Source organism: Myotis lucifugus, unplaced genomic scaffold (genome assembly GCF_000147115.1).
Source record: "Myotis lucifugus unplaced genomic scaffold, Myoluc2.0 scaffold_238, whole genome shotgun sequence".
Taxonomy (NCBI): domain Eukaryota; kingdom Metazoa; phylum Chordata; class Mammalia; order Chiroptera; family Vespertilionidae; genus Myotis; species Myotis lucifugus.
Window position 1 is genome coordinate 149,347 of NW_005871286.1, and position 24,157 is coordinate 173,503.

The following is a 24,157-nucleotide window of genomic DNA, read 5'->3' on the forward strand; positions in this document are numbered from 1 at the left end:
TATGTTATTGTTAATCTTCAAAAAATACTCAATAAAAAAGATATGATCATCTCCCTTCAAGAAATGAGGAATATGAGGCGTTATGTACCTTTTTCAAGATAACATAGCTTGGACATAGTGGAGTTGGGTTTGAACTTGGGAGTGACTCTGAAGTCTAGGGATTTCTACTACATCACAGTTCTATAGCCACGCTCCATCCTTGGAGGTACTGAGTAAGCTTGAGTTTTACTGAATGAAAAGAATTAATAATTGAGATCATTATGTTGTTTCGTATTAGCTGTGAAACGATCATATGGCTGTTTAAACATTGCCATGTTTAACTCTCCTCACTACTCTTTTGCTTCCCTCACCTCCAAATAACCGTAAATAGGCTATTTTACTTAAGTGAGTTAAATGTGATAATAACTAATGTACCACCTTTAAAAAATATGGGTCTTATCTTATTTTCCTCATAGCACTTATATACAGAAGCTTGGGATGCTGACAAAACTTCCATCCATGTGATGCCGGACACCCCCGAAATCATGCTGGCCAAGAGCAATTCTGTCAATATCAGCCAAGTAAGAGATTTCCTGATTGTTGTTTAAGCTGCTGTAGGAGTAATTCAAATACTGTTTCTATCTTACCACCTTCCTTTCTGGAATAGGCCTAGTAACTGTCTATCACCCTTTTATTTTTCTGTTGTGTATTATCCTCCACACAGAAACTTTACACCAAGGGATGGGATGAATCAAAGATGAAGGACTATGACCTGAGAGCTGATGCTATTTCCATCAAAAGTGCCAAGGCCTCGAGGGACATTGCCAGTGACGTAAGTGCCCTCGATCTGACCCCCTTGGTCTCACATTAAGGAATAACCTTAGTGCAGCTGGCGGGCCCCACTTTGTAACCGCTTCCACATGTATTCCTCCAGGCCTGCTTGCTACGTTCTAAGACCTTTCCCTTTGTTTTCATAGAGAAGAAAAATATATTTTTGGAATCATAGTTAGAGTTGATGGAGGAAAGGGTTCCACCAATGAAGATATATGATTACACTACAGTTATTAGTGTAATGATAGCACAAAATATTAGTTTAAAATTATTCAGAGATGCCAAAATATTTGCAAAGTAAAATTCTTATCTGTTTGCTAATGGATGTTCATGTTGTAATTCTCAGTGTGTATATGGTAATAGAACTGGATTTCTAAACCTATATTTCTGACATTTTAGTACAAATACAAAGAAGCATATGAAAAACAGAAAGGCCACCACATTGGAGCCCAGAGCATTGAAGATGACCCCAAAATCATGTGTGCCATAAATGCAGGGAAGATTCAAAGTGAAAGAGAGTACAAGAAGGACTTTGAAAAATCGAAGACCAAGTATAGTACGCCAGTGGATATGTTAGGCATCTTGCTGGCCAAGAAATGTCAGACACTGGTCAGTGACATTGACTACCGGAATATCCTGCACCACTGGACATGCTTACCCGATCAAAACGACATTATCCAAGCAAAGAGGGCCTATGAGCTGCAGAGTGATGTATGTAACATGAACACTGGGAAAGGTGGAATGGGAGGATGTAGATTTACTAATTTTCCAGTCATTTCCTCTGTGGACAGGCCCACGGGTTGTGCACAACTCCAGGAGGCACCATTCACATTGTTTAATAAAAACATATTTAGGAGTAAAGCTGGGAGCAAAGATTATAGATAAAGAATGCTACTTGAAGGATTATAGCCCTAACCGGTTTGGCTCAGTGGATAGAGCATCGGCCTGCGAACTCAAGAATGCTACTTGGTCATGTCCTTTATTCCCTGGACTATATTCCAGACTATTTTCTTCATGTCATTTTTATTTTTTGGCAATGAAAATATATTTCAGACAAACTTAAATTGTATGAATGGGTTTTTTTAATTGCCTCTACTATATTATACCCAACACACTGAACGGACTTTCCATGGGTTTCTTTTTACAGGATGAAAATGGAATGAGAGTCAACAAAATTTCCTTTTTAAAATTTTTATTTTATAATTTTTTAAAATATAAAATAATTATCATAAAATTTAACATTATTACTAGTGTATTCCTATTCATGGTTAGTATAAATAATTAGGCTTTTACAAATTACTCTGTCATTGATATTACAACTCCCAAGTTATGTAAAATCTCAGGTCTTACTTTTTTGGAACCACCATCTCCCCATGAACTTTATTTTTCAATTACAGGCTAATGTGTCTAACATGGGAACAAAATTTTGTTTTAACCCCTTGTAGAGTGTATATAAGTCAGACCTGGAGTGGTTGCGTGGCATCGGCTGGATGCCAGAAGGCTCAGTAGAAATGACCAGAGTGAAAGGTGCTCAAGACCTGATGAATGAAAGGCTCTATCGGACGCGACCAGAAGCCTTGACATTCACTAGCATTACTGACACTCCAGAAGTTGTCCTGGCAAAAGCCAATTCTCTGCAAATTAGTGAGGTAAGAACCATCTTATCTCAGGCGTTCCTTTTGTGGGGCTTTGTTATCAAATGAGGCCAGCCACAGGGGACAGGCGGACTGTTCCTCTTCAAAGACTGTAGTGATGGGAGCACCTCTAAGAGTCTCTTGACTAGTTCAGTGAGGACGCATGCAAAGCAGAACTCTGACGCATGCCAAGGTGCCCATCCCCTGCCATACATTTGGAAGCATTAAAACTAGAAAAGTGTTACTCCATTGTGTGTCAGGAAAACAAACATTTAAGTTCTATAAAATACTAAAACCTGTGGCACAATGCTGCATATTAAATGGTATAAGATTGTATTAGTCAGGGTTCTCCTGAAAAGCAGAACCAGTAGGGCGTGTAGGAGAGAGAGATTGGTTGTAAGGAATTGGCTCTGTTGTGGAGGCGGCAAGTCCAACATCTGCAGGGTGGGCGGCAGACTGGAGGCAGGAAGAAGCTGTAGTTCAAGGCCAAAGGCATCGACAGGCAGAGTGACTTCTTGCTCAGAGGAAGTCAGACTTTTTTCTAAAAAGGCCTTTGACTAGACAAAGCCCACCTACAATACGGAGGGTAGTCTGCTTTACCCAAAGTCTGCTGAGATGTTAATGTCATCTTAAAAATACCTTCACAGAATGTCTGGAATAATGTTTGACCGAATGTCTGGGTACTGTGGCTTAGGCAAGTTGACACATAAAATTAACCATCACAACCATATATAAAAACATTTTTCCAGATTAAATGGTCACTTAGACTTTATGTTTCAGATCTTATTCTCTATGAAATATTGAAATAAAATTTCCCTTCTCTCCACAGAAATTGTATCAAGAAGCCTGGAATAAAGACAAAACCAACATCAACATTCCTTCCGACACGCCAGTCATGCTGCAGGCCCAAATCAATGCCTTGCAAATCAGCAATGTAAGTGGCATGGATATGAAGTGTCAATGCCTTTATGAGTCAATATCTGTCCACTATGGAGTGTGTTGTAATTGAAAAATTACCTATCTTAGAAATGTTTACAGCTTTTGATGCTTGACACTTTCTCTCTAGCTACCACTCCCAATACAATATGAATGGAAATTCTCTTTTAAATGTTAGTTTAGATACATGGTTGAGTCCCTGGACTGCAATGTGTAGGATACCTGCATCTTAGTGATGTACTTCTTTCAACCTTGAAATCACTGTCCTATCTATATATATAAAAGCCTAAGCGACCAAATGACCAGAACGACCGGTTGACCAGTCGCTATGGCGCGCACTGACCACCAGGGGGCAGATGCTCAATGCAGGAGTACCCCCTGGTGTTCAGTGCACTCCCACAGCCAACCTCCCATGGCCAGCCAACCTCCCCCCAATCCAGCAGGCCCTGCCCAGCAGGCCCCATCCGGCAACTGGCAGACCCCGGCCAGCCCAGCCCTGATAGGCCCCAGTCGCCGGCCAGGCCTAGGGGGCCCACCCGTGCACAAATTTCATGCACCGGGCCTCTAGTGTCTAATGTTCACAGCTCAGTTTCATTGTATCTTATTTGAGAATAATGAAATCCCTAGTTAAATGCTTCTTAAAAGGTAATAGTCTCTATTATCTTTTTTCTATTGTCTTTATCAGTTTTTGATTGATCCAGAACTTTCTTGTTGGACATTTGAAGGCTATAAGAAAAGCCAAAAGACAACTTTTAAATATATGCAAAGTGCAGGATATGTATGATATATATGTCACGTCATTAGCAGAGACCTCTAAAAAGTCAAAGGACATTAGGAAGACAATCTAATCAGGTTTCATATGTTGCCTTGTGAAGAAGGTTCACCATTGATTCTTAGTTTTCATCTACTGTGTAATGAGATTTCTTCAGATGTGGGCCATATTGCGATGAATACAGATATTCAAATATTAGTTTGGGTTCAGATGTTTAGATTTAGGTGTTTAGCTGCTAGACTTAGATATTTACCTTTGAAAATTTTATCAGAAGTAGCCGGCACTCCACAAAGTAAACAACCAATAACCAAGAGAAGAACTCAGAAGTGACAGGTTTTGTTCTTATGTTGCCATCATTGACATTATGCCTTATGACTCATATGACTACTTTGAGTATATTTACTTATTTTCAATTCTTGTAAACAAACCTGTTTTTTCCCTCAATAGAAACTCTACCAGAAAGACTGGAACGAGGCCAAGCAGAAAGGCTATGACATAAGAGCAGATGCCATTGAAATCAAGCATGCCAAAGCCTCCAGGGAAATCGCCAGTGAGGTACGGATCCTTGTTTCCTTGTGGTTCCCTCCTCCATGCAACAGATAGGCAGAGTATTTTTCAAGAATTTGGGTGTTTTTTAAAGATCTAGACAAATGATTATGCTTTGTCTTACACTAAAGACTTTATTTTAAAAAACATTAAAATGGGACAAAAGAACATTAAGGTAAGCATAAATGAGGTACATGTGTAAATAACTTCTAAGTTGTTTCTAAGTAGGAGAAAAATATCGTGAAGGGTCTGTGTGAAATTCTTGGGGAAAATTCAGGAACCGATACAATGTGATTTTACCCCCAAAATATTTCTGACATTCTCCATAAATATAAATCACAGGTGACAGTGTCAAACAAGAAGACTTAAGAATGAAATCACATTTTATAAACAAGATTTTATGCTGGAGGCTTATGTATAATGCTCTTAGTAACCTTTTGAAGTTCATTTAACAGTACTTTTAAAACTTACTAATGGTCAAAACAATTATCCTAGTTCGCTCCCCCCAACCCCCAGTTTCAAATCTTTAAGCCATCTTTGTTCCCTTTCTCCCCATTCTTCTCTATTTTTTATTTCATGTATCCAGCTGTTTCTTTCTATCTTCTTCCTCCTTTTTATCTCTAAAAACTACACCTGAGTACAGTGTCTGCTTTATTCCCATTCTTTCTATCTCCCTTTTGTCCAAATTTGCCGATCAGATCTGAATATGGGAAAGAGAAGCTATCTAACTCTAGTCCTAAGACATTGAGGACAAGCATGGACCACAAACTCTTATCCATGGGTCTTTTACTGTCATCTTCTGATTCAAACCAGCAACCTTGCTTTCCATTCCTGAAACATACATCTTGTCTGTCTCCTAAATCACACATGATTTTTTCCTACTTGAAGTACCTTCAGTACTCTTGGGGGACCATCTGACCTAATGTTTCCACCTGCCAGGCAATTTTGGGGACAATGGTTACCCTTACTGTCCCCCCCCATCTGAAATATGTGATAATAACAGTACTACCACATAGAGATGTTGTGAGGATTAAATGAATTTATAATTGCAACTATTTTTAACTAAAAAAATCAGCAATATCAGATGGATCAACCTAATACATTTGAAGCATTCATAATAGAGTCTGGCATAGAGTGATTGCTCCATAAATGTTAGCTATTATTAATTTTTTATTACTCTTGTTTACCATACTGTCCCTCCTGATTTACTCATGTCCTCTATAAAGCTATCTAAATAGCCCTTTCTAATTTCCTTAAAGTTAGGTGATGTACATAATGACTGCCAATGTCAAGCCACTTTACATTAGGAAAATATTCTGAAACATGTCATGAAAAGTTCTCTAATACATTATTTTCATATGTCTTTTTACCTGTTTTTTCACCACTTTAGTACAAATACAAAGAAGGTTACCGTAAGCAACTGGGCCACCACGTGGGTTTCCGCAGCCTACAAGATGACCCCAAATTGGTATGGTCTATACATGCTGCCAAGATCCAGAGTGACAGGGAATATAGGAAAGCTTATGAGAAGTCTAAAGGAATTTACAATACACCCTTGGACATGATGTCAATTGTTCAAGCCAAGAAATGCCAGGTCCTGGTTAGCGACGTGGATTATCGCAATTATCTGCACCAGTGGACGTGTCTGCCCGATCAGAATGATGTGATCCAGGCCAAGAAAGCCTACGAACTGCAGAGCGATGTGCGTATATTATCACCAGACCCTTGGGGAGATGTGTGTCTGTGTGTGTAATCACAGTGTATTCTCTGGGACATAATTTAACTGGTAATCTTCATAGAAAGAACCTAGCATAGTCTGTACATTTCATGATAGTAGAGTTTTTCTGAATATTTTTTAATCTTATAGGGATTCCTTCTTATGCAACAAGGCCTTATCCATCAAGATGAAAATCACTCTGCTGTTCTATGTAATTAGGTAGAAAATTTCAGTCCCAGTTGTTCTGATCCAGTACATTTGTGATACATTATCAGATACCTAAGTTTCAGAAACAGGTTAAGCATAAGAAAATTTTGCATTTCAAGTTTATCTGGTGCATATAGGAAATATATATTTATATAATATTTTTGTATATAGGGAAAAATGTTTATAGATATGTATTTTTTCTCATTATACATGCATCTAAGGACTTTCCCCCCTAAATCCCTTAGATGATACATCTGTAGGCATTCCCAGTGGTACATAAAGGCAGATTCCAAGTGGTGAGCACAAAAGCTCAACTTTGCATTTTATGCCATTGCAGTCTGTCATTCCCCAAATGCCACTTGTCAGCCCTGCTCCAATCCTGGAGGATAGATCCTGTGAGCTTCTCCCAGAGACCTGTGCCAGAGACAGTACACCCAATGATACCATTTAATGCTGATCCTTGAGTTTCGTGGGATTGGCCACCCAGCTGATTTAAACAGAGATCATGTGTGTGGTTTGTTGGCATTGTGCTCTACTACAAATTTGACTTTTCTGCACTCTGTGGTCCTCTCCTTCATGTAGAACGTGTACAAATCAGACCTGGAATGGTTGAAGGGTATCGGATGGTTGCCAGAGGGTTCTGTGGAAGTGGTGAGAGTGAAGAATGCCCAAGATCTCCTCAATGAAAAGCTGTATCGTACAAAGCCTGAGACCCTCAAATTCACCTGCATTGCTGATACGCCTGAAGTCATTCTGGCAAAGACCAATGCTCTACAGATCAGCGAGGTAAGCTGTGAACTTTAAACTGCTCATACCCATCAGAATCCTGAAGATACATATATCCAGATAGAATTTTATATAGTCGGTCGATGAACAGTATCCACATTTCATTTGCTTAGATAACTCTTTGTTCACTATAAGTGTAGTGGGTATCTTCATGTTTCACAGACTCTGATGTATACTTTGAACGCATTTTAAGACCTTGCCTATAATACTGGTCAACCATACCATGATCAGAAATTGACCTCTTTTTTTGCATTCAACCATAAAATAAGTTGAAAAGTCCAGGGGTGGCAATGTTAGACATTATTAAAGTTATTTTAGTTAAGAGAACCAGGACTTTACTAGCATTGTGGAATATCATAGTTACCTACAATGCAGGTTTACTGCCTGATAATTACATGTGAATAAATGCAAAAGGATTATTTTACTACCATGTTTCTGACTCATTTTACATTTATATTATATTACACACGAATGTATTCCTCTTGTTGAAGTCACTATTGGCACTGTCTAAATAAAAACAAAATGTGATCTATATTTATATAGGAAAACCTTCAAAGAGAATTTTTAATTGTAATGTTATTCATGTGGTAACTGATTTATGTACTCATCAATCATCCTTTGTCTTTCATTTTTACCAGCCATTGTATCGCGATGCCTGGGACAAAGAGAAGGCTAATGTGAATGTGCCAGCCGACACTCCAGGGATGCTGCAGTCCAAGATCAACGCCCTGCAGATCAGCAACGTAAGGCACTACACACCCATTTGCTTTATACAATGCTTTCTGAACCTTCCTGCCTAACTGAACCTTTAGGCAATATTCTCCGGAAAGTATTTATGAAAGACAGTTCCTTACCATTCCTTTTATCTCTAGTCTTTAAGTTAATGTGTGTGTGTGTGTGCGTGTGTGTGTGTGTGTGTGTGTTTAGAGATATGTGTCTTTATCTTTCTTGGAAGGAAAAATGCAGTGGTTTTGCCAAAACACAACATAAAAATACCTATGCATGTATAATAATACTTAGCTCTCTTTTTAGTGACCCATCATTGATTTTCCTTTTAAAAACCAAATAATATTTTTTTCTCATTTTAACATGATTTCCTGTCTCCTAAATTTCCTTCTTTAAAAAAAAGATATAAGAGATAACTTTACTAAATTCCATGAAAAAACGATTGGAACATAAGTTCAATATGAAACCAGCCTATTTTATGAAGCTCTAGGGGAGATTAGTTTTCAGTATAACTGTTAGCATGTTGCTCAGTAGCTCCCTCTTCAGACTGACTGTAGCATTGCAATCTCCAATTGCAGAAACACTACCAGCAAGCTTGGGAAGATGTCAAGTCGACCGGCTATGACCTGCGAGCAGATGCCATTGGGATCCAGCATGCCAAGGCTTCCAGGGATATCGCCAGTGATGTAAGAGCTCCTCCTTGCCCAGCTTTGACAAACACTAGTGGGCACACAGGGGGTTAATGCCATACTAATCTTTAACTTATTTTCCCAGGAATTATACTTAAGTGGAGGTCATTGTTATTAGTGTCTTGTTTTAAAATCCCAAATTTAAGAACAACTTTAGAACAATTTGATGATCTTCATGCATCTCTGCTGAGTTCTGCTCTTCTTCTTATGTCTAAGCACAGATTTTTATTTTATTTTCAATATCTTCTCAATATAAGCTAATTTACTAGCACTTGGAGATTTATGGGTGAAAAGAATTCTGTTGTTTCTCAAAGTGATATATTATGCAATACATAAACAAGCATTTTTAAATGGTTATATATGTGTTTCAATGTGTGCTAGAAATAATACTGATTTTATCCCATTTAGATAGAATTACAAATTTTAAAATAACAACTTAAGTAAGTTTACACTTAAAAAATAAATTTATTTAAACAAAGGATCAAATTGACTTAAAGTATGAAGTACATTTGGTACATGTTTGTGACAAAACATGTGAGGGTGCCAAACCTTGACTGGAGTTTGGGAAACACTGGACAAGCCTGTATTGGAGGAAAACCTAGAAGCACACTTCTTGCCTTAGAGGTGCTCACAATGTTCTTGCCTAGAGGTGCTTGTAGTGCCCCAAAAAGAGGAATCTAAGGGAATGGAGCTATTTTGAACTGAATGTCTAGACATATTGAATTTGGAAAAACAACTCTTCTTTCTTCTGTTCACACCCAACAGTATCTATATAAGACTGCTTATGAGAAACAGAAAGGCCACTATATTGGATGTCGCAATGCCAAGGAAGACCCTAAACTGGCTTGGGCAGCAAATGTATTAAAGATGCAGAATGACAGGCTGTACAAAAAGGCCTACAATGACCACAAGGCGAAGATCTCCATCCCAGGGGACATGGTGTCCATCAGCACTGCCAAAGAAGGCCAGGCATTAGCAAGCAACGTGGACTATCGCCAGTACCTGCACCAGTGGTCTTGCTTTCCTGACCAGAATGATGTGATCCACGCCAGGAGAGCGTATGACCTGCAGAGTGATGTAAGTGTGTGCCTGGGAAGGGAGCACCAAGGCAGGTGCCTGAGGGGTGAGCTGTCCCCGGGAAGGAAGCCTTCCACAGCTCTGCCTGACCACTCCTTCCAGTGCGTGGGAAAATACAACTCCCCCTACATAAGCACTTCCCTTGAGTATTTTACCAAGCTTATTAAGTGCCTACCCTACTGCTGGGTTTATTCAGAAAGTTTTTGTTTTTGTTGTTAAGTTTTCATTTTCATAATTGTTCTATAGACTTGTGAACATGTGCAGTGTTTGTAGTTTATTAAGGATTGTCCTGGTCCTTCAGCTATGCATTGAACTAGGCTATTTTCCTTAAAATTAATTTCAAAGGTTAGTAGCATGCTCCAGACTCACTGGTTTCCCTTAACTTGGTGTTCTTTACAACCTGGTGTTTCATTAATTTACCTGAATTGCTTTTAAATGTACTCATATTTTATGCACATTCAATGTTTGGGAACTGATGGATTCCCTCGGGCTATTTATTTTTTCTATAGAAGGGATACCATTTTTTTTTAATTATGTGATCTTGGTTCCCCTAAGCTTCAAAAGATGCTTTCTCATAATGAATGAGTTTCCTGTAGGATGTACGCCCATCACTTGAAATGAAGTGCCACCTGGTGAATGTAGGCCGTTTTCTCAAGAAAGGCAGTCTGTTCACTAACCTGACCCACATTAGTGAACTGAGGTGTGCACAGCAATCAAGTTCTTAGAGAATGAGGGAGGGAAATTTCAAAATGTCTATGTAATCTTCTTTGAGAATCCTTTCTTCTAAATTCTAGATATGTCATTCTTCATGTAGGTAGAAAATTTCTTACCTTTTCACTCCTCTTACTACCTTTTTAGCCTGGTATTTATATCTTATTGCCTAGTTATTAAAATATCATTTCTGAAGAGCACCATGGTTTTTTATAAAATTAATAACTGGTGTTTAACATAAAGCAATTTGATATGGTTTACCACTTATCTATGTCTGGGGAAACAGATTTAGATAATTAAGAAAATAAAAATCCCAATTCAAAGGGAGGTGCTTGCTATCTTGGAAAAAAACACAATTGAGATCAGAATTGTGAAGCTAGGGTAGGGATTGCATTCTTAATTGTCTTTTTAAAATATTAGACACATTATGTGCCAAGTGTTGGGCTAGGCACTAAAGATACAATTGTAAATAAAGAATAAATGAGACCAAGTTCCTGACTTTAGAAATTCACATCGATAACAAAGCAATAGGTGCTAATTGGAGAATATCAGCAAATAGTGAGATGGCCGAGGAGTGATCTCTGGCTCTATGAGAGGTGGGAAAGCTTATCTAAGGAAGTGCTGATTTAGTGGCTCTGAAGGGAGAGTAGGAGGTGGCTCTGAGGAGGACACAGAGGATTTTCCTGCAGAATGAGCAACGTATGCAAAGGGGGCCATATGCAAAGCACAACTGAAACACAACTGAAAGAAGGCCGGTGCGGTCAGAATGCACAGGTCGAAGGGAAGCACCCGTAAGATGAGGCTGGGACAGTCGTGGGCAAACTACGGCCCGCGGGCCGGATCAGGCCCGTTTGAAATGAATAAAACTAAAAAAAAAAAAAAGACGGTATCCTTTTATGTAATGATGTTTACTTTGAATTTATATTAGTTCACACAAACACTCCATCCATGCTTTTGTTCCCGGCCTCCGGTCCAGTTTAAGAACCCATTGTGGACCTCGAGTCAAAAAGTTTGCCCACCCCTGGGCTGGGAGAACAGTCGGGACTGGTGCCAGATCAGCCCTTGCCTTCTAGTCCATGTTAGGGATTTTGATCTTTATCCTAGGACCAATGGGAAGTCACAGGATGAGGGGATGTGGTGACAGCAGATTTGAATTTCGAACTTGGAAAAAATCATTCTGGTTGCTTTGTGGAGAACTTATTAAAGAGCCCATTATTATTGCTTTAAATTCCACATTGACTAGTAGGATGATTATCTAATATTATTCAAAAATTTGGCATGCATCCCCCTAAACAGAGAGCTCTTTCTACTTTTTAAAATGTGTACATGCACCCAAACATGGACCCCCTGCCACAGAGGAAAGGCAGAACAAAGCACTACTGCGTATATGAGAAGTTATGTTTGTCAGGAGAGTACTCATTTTTTATTACTGTTTGTGGAAGATAAAATGTAACATACAAAAGTGCTTGCCTATTTTACTAATTTTTTTAAAAATCCAGTTTCTAGCTGACTTTGTTTTCTTTCCCAGGCTATCTACAAGGCTGACTTGGAGTGGTTGCGCGGCATTGGCTGGATGCCGGATGGGTCTCCCGAAGTACTGAGAGTCAAGAATGCCCAGGAGATCCTACGAGACAGTGTCTACCGGACACCTGTGGTGAACCTCAAGTACACAAGCATCGTCGACACACCGGAAGTTGTCCTTGCTAAGTCAAATGCTGAAAATATTAGTATTGTAAGTACCATTTTCTCTATAATAAAATTAGGTTAGTGTTATAAATAAATGAAATCATTGCCCGGGCCCTGTGAGGCTCCTCCCTCACATCAATGTTTCTCTCTGACTTTCCCTCTCTCTTCCACTCTCCCTAAAAATCAATGGAAAAATATCCTCGGTTGAGAATTAACAAAAACAAACAAACAAACAAATCATTAACCTAGTAATAAACATAATATTGATGATAGCAAATATTTTAATAAGTAATGTTGACAGAGTTGCTTTATTATTTACTTTCTAATTTTAAACAGAAACTCCAAGTATTAATAAAAGGTACTAATACAGTAATAAAAAATTTTATCAAATTTGAGTAATCTATGTGAAAAGGCTCTAGATATAAAAATGTTTTGCATCAGAAAAATTAAAAGTTGTGCATTGGAACTAGCAAAGTTACAAATTATGAAGTAACTTCTTTATTATTGGTTCTTTCCATAGCCAAAGTACAGAGAAGTTTGGGACAAGGATAAAACTTCGATCCACATAATGCCAGATACTCCAGAAATTAATCTCGCCAGAGCCAATGCTCTCAATGTGAGCAATGTAAGTATCGCAACAGAATCCATTTTGTTTAGAAAGTCATTGAGTTGGTGCTACAATATCACCATTGGAACTCTTCATAGTCAAAGGAGAGAAGATTGGTGGAGGCAAGAAAGACTCCTCACCATCAGTCTGGGACCAAGAGTGAGGAAAGGAGCAGATCCCCGGCTCAGAGTCACTGGGCAGGGTCAGGTATTGGTGAGCCAGTGTCAACATGATAAAAGGGAGAAGAGAATAAGGACACGAAAGATGAAAGAGGAATGAAGAGACCCACACACAAGAAAGGGGAATTAATGACAGTCAGGTGAACTTGAAATATGAGAATTCTTTGCAAAACTCTACAAATTAATTTTAAAATTGGGACTATGGGCATTTTCTAGGAAATTACAAATTACCAAAATTGACCCCAGAAAAAGAATAAAAACATATAGCAAGAAATTGAGAGGGTTATTAAGGACGTTACATTCTCCTCTCAAATGCCATGGTCACTCAGATGATTTTACAGAAGAATTCTTTCAAAACATTAAGGAAAAAAAAAAAGACTGCCATAGAGTCCAATGAAAGAAAAAACGCCATTACAGTTACCAAAACTTGTCCAAATAGTTTCACAAATGGAAACTAAACCAATGATAATGAGGAAGATCTTAAGTAAAATATTAATAAATCAAATTGGATATAAATACATGACACAAACAACTAAGGTTATACAGGAATTCCAAGAGGATTCTATTTTCAGAAACCTAATAATGTGATAGAACAAAAGGGAATAATCATATGCTCCTTTAATAAGAGTTGGAAATGCATGCAACAAAATTCAGTATCTGTTCTTATTTTCTAAAATCAAGTCATAGAAAAATAAGAATAAATGAGTATTTTCTTGATGTGACTGCAAGAATAAATCTCAAATCCAAGGCCAGGCTCATCCTCAGTAACTAAACTTCTCATTCAAGTCAGGAGTAAAACAAGGATGCCCACTAACATTGCCAATGTGCTGAAGGTTCTAGCTGAGTAAGCCTCTCATTCAAGCCAAAATAATTGAATAAGAGTAAGAATAAGAGATAAATTTTGGAAAAAAAATTCAAAATTATTATTATTTGCAGAATAAATCATTATATGCCTGGGAGAAGCAAGGACATCAACTTAAAAATCTATTAGATAAAATGAGAGAATTTAGTTATGTGGCTAACATAATGCAGCAACGTTCAAGAAGGTACCACCTTCATGGATCTCAGAGGTTTCTCATGTGTAAAACAAGCATAACCTTAGAAGAAGGGTACTTCCTTAGTGCAACTCACCATAGATTGAAACTTTGCATCTTTCAAAAAGTAATACATCTTTATGAGAGAAGGAACCTGCCTGGCAAAGATTCCTCACCACGTGCCCAACTGTATGCCCTCAACTCTATGATAATGAGCCATTTGAGAACTAATTTTTTCCAAGGCTTGGGAAAAAAATAAAATTTTAGGGCCCTGATAGTTTTGGGGGAAGGGGAGGACCAGAATCAGTATTTTGTGCAGTGTTCCCTTGTCAAGTGACTGGGTGGAGAGGCAGCTCTTCATTTGAGCACGGCCTCTTCAACTCTCTGGTTTGATCCAGAGGCATCTTTGGCAGGAATTTTCTCGAAAGTTTCATGTGGTCTTGTTTGCATGATGAATTTCCCAGCTGGATATGATGATATAAGCAAGACTAATATTTGAAAATATGCCAAAAGTAAAGTTATTAACTTTAGATATTTACATATTAATGAGAATGGCTTGTATTTGGGAAGAAATCAAACATCCCATTTGCATGTCAACCAAAATGTGCATTTTCTTTACACATGGTGTCCCCATTATTATAACTTTATAAAATTCACTATTTAAAACTCTTTCCATCATTTAGAAAGCACATTTTTAGAATATTTGTATACAATTTTATAGGTAATCAAGCAAATTCATGTTAAATGAACTCATTTAATCTTCAAACTAACCACATGAGTAAAATATGGTTATTTTGTTTTTATCAAATAGGAAAGTTGAAACTTAAAATGATTAAGGAATTTTCTCATGTTTTCCCAAAGTTAGTAGATGAAGAAGCTTGGTCTCAAGCCAGATTTATTTTTAATTCAAATAAAAATACATTTGACCACATAAGCAAACAAAAATAAAGACATGAGAAAAAAATAATGTAATAATAATAATATGTAACAAAATGAAATAAATAAAAAACAAAAATAATTTAAAATAATATGACAAGTTTGCATTGAATATTCTCTAGTATAATACATTTAAATGTGGAGAATACTTTTTCTTTTGCACAGAAAACAAGTTGATTGTTAAAATAGGACCACCCAAATTCTTACAAAAGCTTGAATGAAAATTCCTATAAAATGTATCCATACTTACAAAGACAAAATTTATCTGAGCACTCATATTTCAGATATGCAAAGGCCATGAAATTATCAATAATTGAAATTCACCTCTCCTTTCTTCACTGTTCAAGATCCCATACTGATTGGTATGGCTTCTAAATTATACATTGAAATTACTGTTATTTCTGAGTCTTTGTGACATTGTCATACAGACTGTGCCTATTTAAATATGAACATATATTTTTAAATTTCTCTGTAACGAACTATAGAAATGATCCCTGAAAGTATAGTCTTTATAAAGTTATCTGTAAACCAGTCATTCTCTTAATTAACTTCTCTTTACAAACAAAAAGACACTGCATTTTTCTTAAAAAATGGCTATTAATATCCAATTGTACTTCAGCAGGAACATCTAACATTCCCAAACAATATGCATCATCAATCATATAAAATCTAAGAAACCATATTGGGAGGAAAGCCTCACAAACTTAAAAAGTTTTTACTTTTGAAGATTACAAAATAGAATTGAATTTTAAAATTAAATTAGATGATTGAATAAAGAAATTCAATACTAGCCCATTCATGTCTGAACTGAAATTTATCCCAAAGCTACCAATCCAAGAAGCAACTCAACTCTTTTACATAAACCATTTACAGCTATGTGGAGGCTATGATTGAAATTAAAAAGAAAGAACTCTGGTCAATCTCTGATATTTGGACACCGGACATAACCTTATATTTCAGTACCATGGTGCAGAATGACTCTTTCACCTATCCCCTTTTCTTTAACTGACTCTGGGTCTTCAAAACTGCACCCCTCTGATAATAATTCTACGTGAGTCCTTGGAGTTATTGGTAAATTTGAACCTGGAATGATACCCTTTGTTCTCTTCAGAAAATTTACCGCGAGGGTTGGGATGAAATGAAGATGAGCTGCGACGTGCGGCTGGATGCCATCCCTATACAGTCTGCCAAGGCTTCCCGGGAGATCGCCAGCGATGTGAGTGTGGCCTGGGTTCACTTCTCAGTTTTGTAAGCAAATGCCCGAGGTGCACTGCGGGTACAAGCTGTGACCCGTCTGCTCTGTTTTTGTGTCTCCAGTATAAATACAAGCTTGACCATGAGAAGCAGAAGGGCCACTACGTGGGCACCCTCACCGCCAGGGACGACAACAGGATCCGGTGGGCCCTCATAGCGGGCAAGCTTCAGAATGAGCGAGAGTATCGGCTGAACTGGGCCAAGTACAAGACTAAGTTCCAAAGCCCTGTGGATATGCTTTCCATCTTGCATTCTAAAAATTGCCAGGTTCTGGTCAGCGACATCGATTACCGCCAACGCTTACACCAGTGGACATGCCTGCCCGACCAGAACGATGTGATTCAGGCCAAAAAGGCCTACGAACTGCAAAGCGATGTGAGTGGGCTGCATTTTTGGATGAGCTCTTCTGTATTTTGCCAGGACTCCCAGAAAGTTTATGTCATTAAGTCCTTGGATCAGATCTCCATGTCTTTATACAGCCAAGAATTTGGTTTTAGTTACACCTGGTAGTATGGTATCAAAGTCATAAAGGATCTAGACTTTGTGTCAAGAAATAAATGGTAGTGTGAATACAGTCCTTAATTGTTACAGGGTAAGGACAATTAAGGTGAAAATATGATTTCTATAGAATTTAAGTAGCAACAGGTTTATATCATAAATAAAATAGTGGCAGTCCATGGACAGGGTGTAGGCACAGATATCCTTTTTTAGTTGACACAATGTTTAAAATTTTTGAATTAAGTTGCCAGAATTTTTAGATCAGAAATTTTTGTATACAAATCTAGGACTTCCTATTTCTCTTAAAAGGTCAGAGGAGGAAGCTCTGAATGTGCCTGAGCCCAGACAATAACCTCTAGCTGAACGGAAGCTACTCCCTCTTAAATAGAAAATATGTCCCTCAGCTTGTTACTCAGTTTTGCCACCTGGCTTCCTAATTAATTTACATGTCACCTGCCTGGCCGTTTGAGTAGATCCTTCTTGAATTGTATTTCTCCAACAGACCAATGGACAGAATGAACAGGACTTGTGGGTAGGATTGCTGACTTTACCTCCACCTTTTTTTCACAGGCTATTTACAAGGCCGACTTGGAATGGTTGCGTGGGATCGGGTGGATGCCCAATGATTCCGTTTCCGTCAATCACGCCAAATATGCTGGGGATATCTTCAGTGAGGTATTCTAACATTTTATCCTGCCATTCGTTATACTTCTTAAAAGAATGAACAAAAAAATATACAAGCTCTGGCTGGGTGGCTCAGTTGATTGGAGCATCATCCTGTGCACCAAAAGATTGCAGGTTTGATCCCCGGTCAGGACGCATATGGGAAGCAACCAATCAATGTTTCACTCTCACATCGATGTTTCTCTCTCTCTCTCTTTCTCTCTCTCTCTCTCTCTCTCTCTCTCTCTCTCTCTCTCTCTTCTATCTAAACAAGCATTAAAAATAAAATACACAAGCCAAAGTTTAGTCATTACCTATCAGCAATTTAAACAATTTCAATTGCTGTCATTTGACATACTTTTTCCCCCCAAAATAATCCTGTGCTGTTGCTATGACACTATGGGATCACATCCATAATATAATATCCAACACACTCATTATGTTTGGAATTGTATATATGAAAAACTTATATTGTCAGCAACAGGAAAATACTTTGAGAGAACTTAGTCCAGTTTAAAAAAATGTATTGAGTATTATGATATATGTAAGATACATGATGATACATTGCATGACTTTGGGAGCTAAGCAAACCTGCTACTTCAAAATCCGTGGGAGGCATAAGAAGCCAGCCATTTGTGCAAAAATAAAATGCTAAGATCCTAGCTGGTTTGGCTCAGTGGATAGAGCATTGGCCTGCAGACAGAAGGTTCCTGATTCCATTCCTGTCAAGGGCACATGCCCGGGTTGTGGGCTCGATCCCCAGTAGGGGGTGTGCAGGAGGCACCCGATCAGTGATTCTTTCTCATCATTGATGTTTCTATCTCGTTCTCCCTCTCCCTTCCTCTCTGAAATCAATAAAAATATTTTTAATTAATAAATAAATAATAAAATGCTAAGAAGAAAGCCAAATTGCCAAGAAGATGCCATTCAAATATGGTGCTGTATGCGTCCAGTAGAAAAGAATCCTTAAATTTAATGTATCTTTCTCAGCTCACACAGGACCAGTGACTACGACTGTCTAAAAGCTATTTTCTTTCCCATAGAATAAATATCGTACAAAAATCGAAAGTCTGAACTTTACGCCTGTGGATGACAGAGTTGATTATGTGACAGCGAAACAAAGTGGTGAAATCCTAAATGATGTAAGTACATGGCTGCCGTTCTAAAATTGCAATCATGAAGATGTCGTTTCCAAAGCTTTTCCACCTACTCACACACACTCGGCATGCAGTCATTGTCTGAGATACAGATTTTAATCATTGAGATAGATCACTGATGCTAGACTGCTTACATGATGCTTCCTTAACATCAATTAACTTACCTCTTGCCTCTGGTTTCCAGATTAAATACCGGAAAGATTGGAATGACACCAAATCAAAGTACACCCTCACAGAAACGCCCCTGCTGCACACTGCCCAGGAGGCAGCCCGGATACTGGACCAGGTATGGGTTTTACCCAGAGGCCTGGGACTTTGGGTGGGGACCATCGGAGATGTCTGCACACGACTTCTCCCTCCATTCTGATTCTTCAGTGTAACCCTTTGCTGTGGCCCTCTGTCTTCTAGTACCTCTACAAGGAAGGCTGGGAGAAACAAAAAGCCACAGGCTACATTTTGCCTCCGGATGCTGTGCCGTTTGTTCATGCCCATCATTCTAGTGATGTTCAGAGCGAGGTAATTCATCCTGTTATAAGTGCACTTTGCAAAGGCTGGGCCTTGCACGTGGGGCAACCCGGTTATGCTAAGGTGTAGCACCGTGGCCAGGCTAGGGGGCGGTGGGAGTACCTGCTTCCTTCTGATCCTTTACCCATGGGCTTTGGGAGTCCCCCAACCCACCCCCATCCTTGGCTTCTTTAAAGGCTATCATTTGAGTTCTTTACTTTTTCTTATTTATTTATTTTTTTATTGTGGTAAAATTGACATATATATGGCATTATGTTAGTTTTAGGTGTGCAACATAATGATTCAGTATGTATTTGTACATATTGTGGAATGATCACCACAAGTCTGGCTAATATCCATCACTATCTTCACTTTTTCTTCTTTTCCCTGGTTTTCCTAGGATTGCTAGGCCTTCAAATAAATACTGCCAGAATTAGAAAACAAATGACTTTCCCCCCATATTTAAGTTGATATTTTTAATATTTATCTACTTCAATGTTTTTGTTATTTATTCTCAGGGTGGGGGGTTGTAACACAAAAAACTGGGGGGGGTGCTGAATATGTTGATGCCCAACGCCCCTTTTGCCCTCTGTGCTTGTCAGAGCTGATGGAATGCATCTCCATGCTTTTCCCCACCAGCTGAAATACAAAGCTGAGCATGTAAAGCAAAAAGGTCATTATGTTGGTGTGCCGACCATGAGGGATGACCCCCACCTAGTGTGGTTTGAGCACGCGGGCCAGATTCAGAATGACCGGCTGTACAAAGAGGACTATCATAAAACAAAGGCCAAGATCAACATACCTGCTGACACGGTGTCGGTGTTGGCTGCCAAGCAAGGGCAGTCCCTTATCAGCGATATCGATTACCGTAATTACCTGCACCAATGGACATGTCATCCTGACCAAAACGATGTTATTCAGGCCAAGAAGGCCTATGAACTACAGAGCGATGTAAGTGACTTTTGTTTCTTAATTACTTAGAAACATACAGTATACCCTGAGAATTGTAAGTAGCATTCCAGAACCACCACTCTTTGAAACTTGGAGACATAAATATTTAGTTTGTGCCCAGGAGGAACTGAAGCTGGATATGAAGTAGAGCAAGATCAGGAGCAGTGAGTGAGTGACAGCACTACCCACTGGCTGCATTCTGAGTAAATCTCAACCTCATTTTGTGTTTAATCTGCTGCTTTTGTACCATTGCATTAGCAACTCCTCACTCATATTTGTATAAAAAATTATCAACTGATTTAAAATAATAATTGGCTTAGGTGGGAATTGAGTTGGGATTCTGACAACATTGCATGATAGAATAGTCCAGGCCCTGGGAATGCCCCATTCTTGCTTTGCCAAGCATCTCATTCTTCAAGGCATTAATGAAGTATTGCTTGCAAGGAATCAAAGCAAAATGGTTGCAAAATACTGATGAGCCACATGAGGGCCCAGAATTTCTCATTCAGACTGTGGTAAAGCTAGGGTAGATAATATGGCTTAGGCCACCTTGCACTGAGGCCTGAATGAAGATCTCTACCTGACACCAGCTGTCTGTAGGAACATAAACACGATGCATTGACATGATGCTCAGGCACACAAAGGAGCTAACCCTGCATAGGTCCCATCACTACCAATACAGAAACAGGAAGTAAAAGACTGCCTGTGGCACAGGTGCTGAACTTGAACCTCAGCAGAAAGAGCATTGTGGAACTTGAATCATATTAGTAACTCCTCTTTATTCCGTGTGGGTGCACTGGGAGAATCCAGGAACTAGGTGGGGAAGTGTAGAGGCAGGCTTGACTAGAAGGAGGTTCCTCATTCAAGACTTATTTCAAGACTTATTGCTCAGTTGTACAGATGAAATCATGATTGAATGGAAAAGACAATAGCTACAAAAGATTGAAATCCTTTAAAAGCTGAAAAAACTTTGTTTTTAATCTGCTGTCTGGAACCCTGTGTCCGGTCATTTCTCCTACATTATATCTTTCTTCCTGCTCTTAGAATGTCTACAAATCTGACCTGGAGTGGCTCCGAGGCATTGGCTGGATCCCCCTGGATTCTGTGGACCATGTGAGGGTTACTAAAAACCAAGAAATGGTGAATCAGGTACACAAAGCCTGTTATTCTTACCTAATTGCCTGTCCTCCTTACCTGCCCTGTGGGAATGGGTACTCTGTAGGGGGAGACCCGACTTCATCATCTCTGCCTTTGCAGGTGAAATATAAGAAGGCTGCTCTCGACAACTATCCTAATTTTACAAGTGTGGAAGATCCTCCAGAGATTGTTTTGGCCAAGATTAACTCAGTCAATCAAAGTGATGTAAGTTTGCTTTGTGTATAATGAGGTGCCTAGACTTGGAAGTTAGTTGGCTATCATTGAACAGATTGGCTTGTAAGAAAATTGAGGGAGGAGGGTTAGTAAGATAATCTTTGGGAGAGGATGTCTTAAAAGCCACTAGTAGGTGGTATAATTGTACCCACTTTTAGATAAAATCCACATTTTTGTCCAAGTTATTCTATTGTATTAGCTGAAATGGACTGAAATTTTAATCTCCAGTCCATTTTAATCTCTAAATGTAGTCTGATTATCTTACTAGGTAGATTTTATGAAATATACATTTATAGTAACCAGAGATTTTTTGTTTTGTTTTGTTTGCTCTCCTTAGATAAAATATAAAGAAACATTTAATAAATTAATAAAGGGCAAGTATATATTTTCTCCGGAGACACCATATATCACCCACTCCAGAGACATGGGAAAACTCCACAGTACTGTAAGTTCTATTTTATGTGATGTACATCTCAGTTCCTAACCTTATGCTCTTGTCAGTATTCACATTCTTGGATGATTTTGTGAACAAATGGACTTTTAAAGGAAATCTACTACATCTATTGTATTAATTTTGTTTATTAAAAGTAGCATATCGTTCAGAGCATGTAGCATTTATTCACCTGGTATATTTTGAGCTGCTATGATGTGCCAGGCGCTGTAGGAGGCACTGAGGAGCTAAAGCTCAAATGAGACAAGCCTTTCAAGAGCTCGTACAAGTGAGAGGAACAGACCCACAAATAATGTAACAAGTGCTGTACCAGTTCCGGGGGCACACAGGACTGAGCAGCCACCATCAGAGAAAAGACAAAAAAAGCTGGTCCCTCTTCACCAGTCATGTACAAACATCTCCAGCCAAGGAATGGAGGACGTGCCCTCCAATTTTAATTTGGCTAATTTAAAGGACAATGTATGCATGCACATTGTATGCCTGTGTGTTTCATCTCAGTGGAAAGCAATTTTCAGTGATCTTCTCACTAGGAGCAAATTGGTTTTCGCTCTTTTTAGAACTGTAAATACAGTTAACCTCTGTTATAAAATGCCTCAGAGTTTGTAGATTTCCTTTGCAACAAGTCAAAAGACTCTACCTTGTTCTTAGGGAGGTACACTAATGGCTGTAAACAGAGATCTAAGCCTTGCCTTTAAACATAAATCTTTTACCTTGATTTTACCACTTTCTTTTTGGTGGTATCTGAAAATAAACTTTTGTTGACACACATTTTTCTTTGTTCTAGATACTGTATAAAGGGGCGTGGGAGGGAACCAAGGCCTACGGCTATACCTTGGATGAACGCTACATCCCCATTGTTGGAGCCAAGCATGCTGACTATGTGAACAGTGAGGTCAGTAGGGCTTTTGCCTCTCAGAGACTGGAGAGTCTTCATTGGGGAACGAGGGCTGGTTAGAAAATCCCAGCGGTTCTCAATGTTGTACCTATTTCACAGCTTAAATACAAAGAGACATTTGAGAAGCAGAAGGGTCACTACCTGGCTGGAAAAGAAATCAGTGAGTTCCCTGGTGTGGTTCACTGCCTGGATTTCCAAAAGATGAGGAGTGCGGTAAGCAAAGTTCACTGTGACTTGACTTCTGATCTTCCCTTTGGTGCGAGATTAGCTGGGGATAGGGTGGGGAGGCATGAGTCGATCCTGAGACTTCCCCACCCCTGCCATTTAGCGTGTGTGTCTTTGCCGATTTTGAGTCTTCCAACCTCCATTCCCTCCCTCCTTCATGACCAAACACACAGTGAGGGCTCTGTATTTGACAACAAGGTCACTATTTATCCTGTGTTATAAAATCATGGGAAATTTTTACAAAAGAATATATTATAGTGTGTTTGTTTAACCTTAGTCTATTCTAAAGGTACTGATCTATATTGGAAATAAAACTCTTAAGAGATTGATCTGGATAATTTACATTTTCCTTTCTTATGTTTGTCTTTAAAAATATTCTTCTTCAGTTGAACTACAGAAAACATTATGAGGACACCAAAGCAAATATTCACATCCCCAATGATATGATGAACCATGTGCTGGCCAAAAAGTGCCAGTACATCCTCAGCGACCTCGAGTACCGACACTACTTCCACCAGTGGACGTCTCTCCCAGAAGAACCCAGTATTCTACTGGCCCGGAATGCACAGGAGATCCTGAGTGATGTATGTCATTCCTGCAGCTTAGCTTAATTACAGGATTCACCCAGCCTGCCTTGCTTCCCACCCCCACCCCCACCCCCGGTCTTATCTAATTATCCCTGTATTCATAAACCCTGCTGCTTTTCAACACAAAGTGGATGAATAGCCACTTTTTGGTGTAAGAATTCCTTCTGAGCCATGGATATCCATGTTGTTTCACACTAGACTAAAACTTATCTGATGTTCTCCTCCTAAGCTTTGTTAGGCCAGGGCATTAAAGACCTCCCAGCCCTTGAGAAGTCTACCCTATGACCACTAAGCACCACGTACAGCCAAGAGCTGATCAGAAATTATCAAAGCATCCCATTGCAAATTCATTGAGTACTTATGTCTTTCACCACTTCTTCTTTCTTGCAGAATGTGTATAAAGATGACTTGAATTGGCTGAAAGGCATTGGATGCTATGTCTGGGATACACCCCAGATCCTCCAAGCCAAGAAGTCGTATGACCTTCAGAGTCAGGTAAGCCAATCTCCCTAGAAGGACTAATTGACTGCGGACCAATGGAACCCATG

At 39.0% G+C, this 24,157-nt stretch overlaps 1 protein-coding gene across 1 annotated transcript in view; it reads left to right on the forward strand.

Annotated features, from left to right (window-relative positions):
• NEB (nebulin) overlaps nucleotides 1–24,157 on the forward strand; it is a 192,085-nt gene that overhangs the window by 103,680 nt on the left and 64,248 nt on the right. Inside the window, 27 exon segments of the mRNA XM_023762218.1 lie at nucleotides 456–560; nucleotides 704–811; nucleotides 1,210–1,521; nucleotides 2,256–2,459; nucleotides 3,274–3,378; nucleotides 4,600–4,707; nucleotides 6,089–6,400; nucleotides 7,205–7,408; nucleotides 8,047–8,151; nucleotides 8,713–8,820; nucleotides 9,589–9,900; nucleotides 12,140–12,343; nucleotides 12,818–12,922; nucleotides 16,165–16,269; nucleotides 16,371–16,682; nucleotides 17,376–17,480; nucleotides 18,512–18,610; nucleotides 18,810–18,911; nucleotides 19,034–19,141; nucleotides 19,769–20,080; nucleotides 21,125–21,229; nucleotides 21,338–21,442; nucleotides 21,789–21,896; nucleotides 22,687–22,794; nucleotides 22,897–23,010; nucleotides 23,409–23,606; nucleotides 24,000–24,104. Of these exon segments, the coding sequence (XP_023617986.1) occupies nucleotides 456–560; nucleotides 704–811; nucleotides 1,210–1,521; nucleotides 2,256–2,459; nucleotides 3,274–3,378; nucleotides 4,600–4,707; nucleotides 6,089–6,400; nucleotides 7,205–7,408; nucleotides 8,047–8,151; nucleotides 8,713–8,820; nucleotides 9,589–9,900; nucleotides 12,140–12,343; nucleotides 12,818–12,922; nucleotides 16,165–16,269; nucleotides 16,371–16,682; nucleotides 17,376–17,480; nucleotides 18,512–18,610; nucleotides 18,810–18,911; nucleotides 19,034–19,141; nucleotides 19,769–20,080; nucleotides 21,125–21,229; nucleotides 21,338–21,442; nucleotides 21,789–21,896; nucleotides 22,687–22,794; nucleotides 22,897–23,010; nucleotides 23,409–23,606; nucleotides 24,000–24,104 (4,278 nt within the window).